Genomic DNA, 7,500 nt, shown 5'->3' with positions numbered 1-7,500 from the left:
GAGCACAAACTTCTCAGAATCGAGTGAAAGAAACTATTACCTGGGGGAGTTAATGTTTGTGCTCTCAGGGGTCAGCGACGTTATTGATGACTCAACAATTGAGGAACTAGTGTGTGTGTGTGTGTGAGTGTGTGTGTGTGTGTGTGTGAGGGACACACTGTGTGGGGGGTTGGGATGCATTTTTTTCACGAGTGAGTGGAGAGTGCTGGGTCGTGACAGCTCATCATGTTGCTGAGAAACTCAAGTCCATACAGGAGCAGAAATATGTGCAGCACATGGAGCTGTTTTTAATGAGAACGACACAGATGCCTGCGGGAAAAAAAACATGGGAGATAAAAGTACCACACCGAGAGCCACTGATAAAATCTGCATTTGGAGCTTTAATTACAAGCGAGCTGCGTCCAAAAATAGTTTATTTTCTACTCTTCTTGTAAAAAAGACTTGTAAAACATTTTGTTTGTAATTCTGTGGAGACTCTGTTGCTAACAAACCTGTCATTTTATCTGTTACGTAACCTGGCTAAAGTGCAACTAGAGCTTTCTCTAGCTAGCATGTAGCCATTACAGAAAAGAGTCAGAACAAAAAACCGACACACATTACATTGTTATTACACTTAGTGCTAATCGGAGGGCATCGTGTCCTAAATCACCTTCCTTTGGTTCCACATAGAATATAAAAGGTTCATAATTGTACGCTGAAGTTTCCTACAGTGTCACAGTAAAAGCAACAGGTTCACATTGATTGGGGGAAGTCCTGGCCTAATGGTTAGAGATTCTGACTCGTAACCCGAAGGTTGTGGGTTCGAGTCTCGGGCCGGCCACGACTGAGGTGCCCTTGAGCAAGGCACCGAAACCCCCCAGCCGCAGCATAAATGGCTGCCCACTGCTCCGGGTGTGTGTTCACGGTGTGTGTGTGTTCACTGCTGTGTGTGTATGTTCACTGCTGTGTGTGTGTGTGTGTGTGTTCACTGCTGTGTGTGTGTGTGTGTGTGTGTGTGTGTGTGTTCACTGCTGTGTGTGTGTGTGTTCACTGCTGTGTGTGTGTTCACTGCTGTGTGTGTGTGTGTGTGTGTGTGTGTGTTCACTGCTGTGTGTGTGTGCACTTTGGATGGGTTAAATGCAGAGAACGAACTGAGTGGGTCACCGTACTTAGCCGTACGTCACGTCACTATTTTCACTATTTGAGGCTGCTGATTTGAGACACAGCTCTAGATTCTAGTGAGAGAGAATAATTCTGTGTATCATGTCTCCCTGTGTTCACTGTATTGAGTGACGAAGCAACAGGCGAGCTTGTGCTAATGAACTAATGAAGCTAGCGCTAAGTTGAGTATGTTATGTGAAAATCGAATAAAAAATGTGTGTAAGTTATGTGGTCGCTGTGGAAGATACAGTGTGAGACGTTTGGTCACGTCCACAAATAGACAGGCAGACAGGTGAAACAGTGTTGTCAAATTTATCTGATTGGCTGCTATCCTGTGAAAGGCGGGACATGCGAGAGACCTCAACCAGTGGGATTTGTCATTACGGTAACAGAGTGGATTGCTGCTGGGGCTGGACACGAGAGAGCTGGGGACAGTGCAGACGTAAGGACACACACACACACACACACCCACACACACACACACACACAGCAAGAATTTGTGTATTCAAGCAGGCTGTTTTATTTATGTGTGTGTGTGTGTGTGTGTCTGTGTGTGTGTGTGTGTGTGTGTGTGTGTGTGTGTGTGTGTGTGTGTGTGTGTGTGTGTGTGTGTGTGTGTGTGGTTAAGTTAACTAATACAGAACTGATTTCACATTGTAACTTTTTTGATCTATAGCAGTGTGTGATTTGGGCTGTAAACATGGTGAGTGTGTTGGTCCAGATCAGTGCCTCTGTCACCAGGGATACACGGGCAAGACCTGCAACCAAGGTATGTGTGTGTGTGTGTGTGTGTGTGTGTGTGTGTGTGTGTGTGTGTGTGTGTGTGTGTGTGTGTGTGTGTGTGTGTGTGTGTGTGTGTGTGTGTGTGTGTGTGTGTGTGTGAGCTAAAGATGAAAATGCACCTTTAAAATAGATTCCTATCATACCTACAGACCTTTACCCCCCCCCCCAACCCCACACACTAGATTGTTATACATAAATGTAAGAAATATGGAGAATGTCCTGCATTTGGGTCTTTTTTGTAAAGTTCATGACACACATGACAGTGCGTCTAGACAATGATCATGTATACGTTCCTTAGTATATAAAGTGTGTGTGTGTGTGTGTGTGTGTGTGTGTGTGTGTGTGTGTGTGTGTGTGTGTGTTTGGATACACTACAAACTCAATGCCATCCATGTGAATGTGTGTAGGATAAAGGAAGACTTTATGTGTCACATCTACATTACAGCACAGAGTCAGTCATGATACAGCACAACTGGAGCACTGAGGGTTAAGGGTCGTGATCAGGGGCCCTCCAGTGGCAGCTTGGCAGTGTTGGGGCTTGAACCCCGATCAGTAATCCAGAACTTAAAGCACTTGAGCCACCACTGTGTTATCTGTGTGTGCATATATAACAGTTACACACTTTCTCTCTTTTCCCTGTGTGCGTCTGTGTGTAGATTTGAACGAGTGCGGGCTGAAGCCGCGGCCATGTAAACACCGGTGTGTGAACATGGTGGGCAGTTATAAGTGTTATTGTCCCACCGGCTACATGATGACCCACGACGGCACTTGCAGGAGTCAGTCTTTCCATTTTAACCTTCATTTAACACACTTTGTGTTTGTGTGTTTGTTTATGTGTGTGTGTTGGGTGTGTGTGTGTTAATGTGTGTTGGGGTTATGTGTGTGGGTGTGTGTGTTGGGGAATGTGTGTGTGTTGGGGTTATGTTTGTGTTGGGTGTGTGTGAGTGTTGGGTGTATGTGTGTGTTGGGGGTATGTGTGTGTGTTGGGGTTATGTTTGTGTTGGGTGTGTGTGTGTTGGGGGTATGTGTGTGTTTGGGGTATGTGTGTATTTGGGGTATGTGTGTGTGTTGGGGGTATGTGTATGTTTGGGGTGTGTGTGTTGGGTTATGTGTGTGTTGGGGGTATGTGTGTGTTTGGGGTATGTATGTGTGTGTTTGGGGTATGTATGTGTGTGTTTGGGGTATGTGTGTGTTTGGGGTATGTATGTGTGTGTTTGGGGTATGTATGTGTGTGTTTGGGGTATGTATGTGTGTGTTGAGGGTATGTGTGTGTTTGTGTGTTGATCTATGATTTAATCGTAATAAAGAATTTGTAAGAACAACATAACTATTTATTATTAGTAGAGTAGTGTACTGTCTTTGTTGTTGTTGTTATTATTGTTATTATTGTAGACAGCCAGACTTGTGCGATGGCTAACTGTCAGTACGGCTGTGCGGTGATGAAAGGGGAGGTCATGTGTCAGTGCCCGTCGCCGGGGTTACGGCTCGGCCCTGACCTCAGGACGTGTGTTGGTGCGTCACACAAATTTTTATTTTATTGTCCACAAATAAAAAACCTACATTACACAAATACATCTGATGTTAGAGTGTGTTTGTGTGTGTGTGTGTGTGTGTGTGTGTGTGTGTGTGTGTGTGTGTGTGTGTGTGTGTGTGTGTGTGTGTGTGTTTTCAGACATTGATGAGTGTGTGATGGGTGTGGCCAGGTGTCCAAGGTTCCGGAAGTGTGTGAACACATTTGGTAGTTACATCTGCAAATGCCACAAAGGCTTTGAGCTGCTCTACATCAATGGCAAATACCAGTGTATAGGTACTCACACACACACACACACACATGCACACACACATACACAAACACACACACATGCACACACTCACACACACATGCACACACACACCAACACACACACATACACCCACACATGCATACACACAAACACACTAAACCATACAGCTTGCTACTGAACTTGTGTTAATTTTTTACAGATATTATCGTGTGTGTGTGTGTGTGTGTGTGTGTGTGTGTGTGTGTGTGTGTGTGTGTGTGTGTGTGTGTGTGTGTGTGTGTGTGTTTGTTATTAGATAAGAACAACCCCTGCCATGAAAAGCCAAACTCCAAAAAGTGCAGATGTAATCTTTTGAACAGGGGATGGAGCCATGACTGTAAATGTAAGTGTGTATTAGTTAGTTAGTTAGTTAGTTAGTTAGTTAGTTAGTTGGTTAGTTAGTTGGTTGGTTAGTTAGTTAGTTAGTTAGTTAGTTAGTTAGTTAGTTAGTTAGTTAGTTAGTTAGTTAGTTAGTTAGTAATAGTTGTGTTTGTTATTTTGTTTGCAGCTGTTATGAGAGTGACTCTTGATCCAGCGATGCCATTGACCCCCAGACCTACAACGAAAATTACCATAGCAACACTAACCCCAACTACCAGCCCACTCACCACAACTAAGAAGCCCAGGACAACCATCACTATGACAGCAACAACTTCACCAACAACCACAACCACATCAGCGACAACAACTACTTCAACAGCGACCACCACTACAACCACGAAAAGAGCAACAGTGTTCCCTACATCAATAGCACCAACCACCGTTGCTATAACAACAGCAGCAACCATTGTTGCTACGACAACAGCACTGACCACTCTTGCTAGTACAACAGTGGCCGCTGTCCCTACAACAACAGCACCAACCACTACTGGTAGTACAATACCAACTATGATTGCTACAACAATAGTGCCAACCACTGCTGCTATGACAACAATACCAACCACTCTCACTATGACAACAGTGTCAACCACTGTAGCTACAACAGCAGTGCCAACTGCCATGGCAAGAACTACAGTTCAGCTAATCACTACCACTCTGGATAACCACATACAGGAGATCACACAAAGGCCAAGGGGAGATGTACACAGTGAGAGAACACACACACACACACACACACACACACACACACACAAAAAATTGTTGATGTTAGCATGCTAGTCACACTTTGTTTATTTCCAAGACATGCTGTTAGATATTAGCTTTAACTCAGAGCTGTGGCCCCGCTCTGTGTGTGTGTGTGTGTGTGTGTGTGTGTGTGTGTGTGTGTGTGTGTGTGTGTGTGTGTGTGTGTGTGTGTGTGTGTGTGTGTGTGTGTGTGTGTGTGTGTGTGTGTGTGTGTGTGTGTGTGTGTGTGTGTAAGGGTAGTGTTTAGCCATATTAGGAGATTAGTCAGTGTGTCAGACTTCAGTAAAGAGAAAAGGTGTCACAGTGGAGGATCTGGCAACCATCACAACTTCAACTGTTTATATTACAGTCAAGCATGAGTTAAGCATCTTTATATAGAAACCCCCCACCCCCCACCCCCACCTCCAGTCCACATTAGTATGGACCAGTACCCCACACCCTCAGGGTTAAAACTCTCCTATAGTAAATGTGTTGTTACTCGTCTTTAAGACACCACTCAGTTCATTCTAGCACTTTTCACTTCGTTCTCTTTTCCTCCAGTTCCGAGGAATCCGGAGCAGAACGTGTTCGAGCTGGACTTTGATGATATAGAGTTGGGGAACACGGCAGATTTTGCACGTGATGATCCAGGTGAGTCTCACACCACTGCACCTGACCAGGCCCTTAATCCCTATAAACACTGAACTGTGTGTGTGTGTGTGTGTGTGTGTGTGTGTGTGTGTGTGTGTGTGTGTGTGTGTGTGTGTGTGTGTGTGTTTAGCCTCTGGCTCTTTGAGCTGCTCTTTTGATCAGGGTGTGTGCAGTTGGATGACGGATCGGGATGGAGATCTGCGCTGGGTGACTGTAACCGATCCACACGGCAAGGCGACCAATCACAACTAAGCTAATGCTAGCTGTATAAGCTATGCTAAAACATAGATTAGATAGATTCAAAATTAATTTATTAAACTTAAAATAGTAGTTTTTAAAAATGGATTATCTACATTTTATTAAGACTTCCTAAAGCAATCATACCTTTACTGTCCACTTCCTTTTTGTTCTGAACCCATTACACCATGTTTACCATCTCATTACTTTCTGATCTGTCACTCATCCTCAGGTGGGCGGTACCTCACTGTACCAGAGCCAAAGACAGGAAGAAGTTTTAGAGGGGCACGGCTCACCATCCCTTTAGCCCCACCCACCCCTCCACCTTGGAAAGGGAGAGACCTTTGCCTGGCATTTAGGCACCGCCTCCAAGGGCTTTTTATTGGCTCCTTGCAGGTGTTCGTGAAAAAGGGGTGGGGCCACAGTCCTGCAGTCTGGACAAGGACAAGCGGGCAAGGGTGGAGACACACCCAAGTCACACTTTGGAGGGGCATTGAAAGTGTAAGTGTGTCTTTGTGTGTGTGTGTGTGGGGGGGGTTACTGGTATATTAATAATGAGTTATAACTTGTGTTAAGGTGGTGTTTAAGGGAGAGAGGAGGAAGGGGCGGAGTGGAGAGATCGGCATTGATGACGTGAGCATACACAAAGGAGTGTGCAGTAACACAGGACAAGACTGACACACACACGCACACACACATGCACACACACATGCACATGCACACACACACACACACACACACACACACACACACACACACACACACACACACTGCAACTATGAGTTTTTACAAATGTGACCTCAGGATTGACCTCAGGTTCAAAAAAAGCACTTTGCCTTATTTAGCAGTTGTGTTGTGACAGTATGTGACTGTGTGTGTGTGTGTGTGTGTGTGTGTGTGTGTGTGGGTTTGACTATGAGGTTAAAGGTCATGTTATTAAAAGTTATTTTATTTGTTACCTGTAATCACAAAGCATGTCACTGTTTATTTCATGAATATAAGAATCTTTTTACATGAACTTTCTCATGGATACAGGAACTTTCTCATGATGGGAAGGAACAGTTTCTAATTTCAGGACCACAGGAACGTCTTGTTTCATTATGGCATATGTTTATATTTTTACTTTCTGCTCATTAACATATAAAATTACATACACTTTATTATTTATAAAAATAGTCTCTTGTTTTTATTGCAATGCATCACAGAATGGATCACAGTATACAGGCAGCGTCTGAGTGTGTGTGTGTGTGTGTGTGTGTGTGTGTGTGTGTGTGTGTGTGTGTGTGTGTGTGTGCTTGCTGGAATGTCTTTAAACACACACAAACACACACACACACACACACACAAAGTAAATTATGTGTTTGAGATTAAAGCAGGTGTGCTTTATAAATCATCATACAGATAAACTCCACCCACACACTGAGAGAGAGCGAGTGTGTGTGTGTGTGTGTGTGTGTGTGTGTGTGTGTGTGTGTGTGTGTGTGTGTGTGTGTGTGTGTGTGTGTGTGTGTGTGTGTAAAGACATTCCAGTAAGCAAACCTAATGAGTGTCTTTGTTTCACTGCACACCTTAGCAAAAGGTTAAGGTTGTAAGTCATGACACATGACCTGAATCCATCCCCTGGTCAGTAAATAATGTGTTATTCCAGATTTCATGTCTTCATTATTAAGTAAAACTACAGAAATGGGTCTTTTAATGATTATTAAGCATTCTCTTTGACGTGGACCTGAGCTCAGTCATCACTCTGGCGCCCCCTGCTGTC

The 7,500-nt window shown here is 44.2% G+C and overlaps 1 protein-coding gene across 1 annotated transcript in view; it reads left to right on the top strand.

The window, feature by feature from the left end:
- LOC113653028 (nephronectin) overlaps positions 1–6,911 on the top strand; it is an 8,588-nt gene extending 1,677 nt beyond the window's left edge. Inside the window, exons 2-12 of the mRNA XM_047806850.1 lie at positions 1,482–1,582; positions 1,817–1,909; positions 2,580–2,699; positions 3,316–3,435; positions 3,596–3,730; positions 4,003–4,089; positions 4,255–4,833; positions 5,412–5,501; positions 5,632–5,730; positions 5,971–6,239; positions 6,315–6,911. Of these exons, the coding sequence (XP_047662806.1) occupies positions 1,482–1,582; positions 1,817–1,909; positions 2,580–2,699; positions 3,316–3,435; positions 3,596–3,730; positions 4,003–4,089; positions 4,255–4,833; positions 5,412–5,501; positions 5,632–5,730; positions 5,971–6,239; positions 6,315–6,416 (1,795 nt within the window). The 3' untranslated portion in view covers positions 6,417–6,911. The remainder of the gene's footprint in view (positions 1–1,481; positions 1,583–1,816; positions 1,910–2,579; positions 2,700–3,315; positions 3,436–3,595; positions 3,731–4,002; positions 4,090–4,254; positions 4,834–5,411; positions 5,502–5,631; positions 5,731–5,970; positions 6,240–6,314) is intronic.
- Positions 6,912–7,500: the final 589 nt, after the last annotated feature.

The sequence above is a fragment of the Tachysurus fulvidraco genome, chromosome 23, assembly GCF_022655615.1.
Source record: "Tachysurus fulvidraco isolate hzauxx_2018 chromosome 23, HZAU_PFXX_2.0, whole genome shotgun sequence".
NCBI classification, from domain to species: domain Eukaryota; kingdom Metazoa; phylum Chordata; class Actinopteri; order Siluriformes; family Bagridae; genus Tachysurus; species Tachysurus fulvidraco.
The sequence above is the reverse complement of the archived record's forward strand: the minus strand, read 5'-3'. Positions and strand labels throughout refer to the sequence as shown.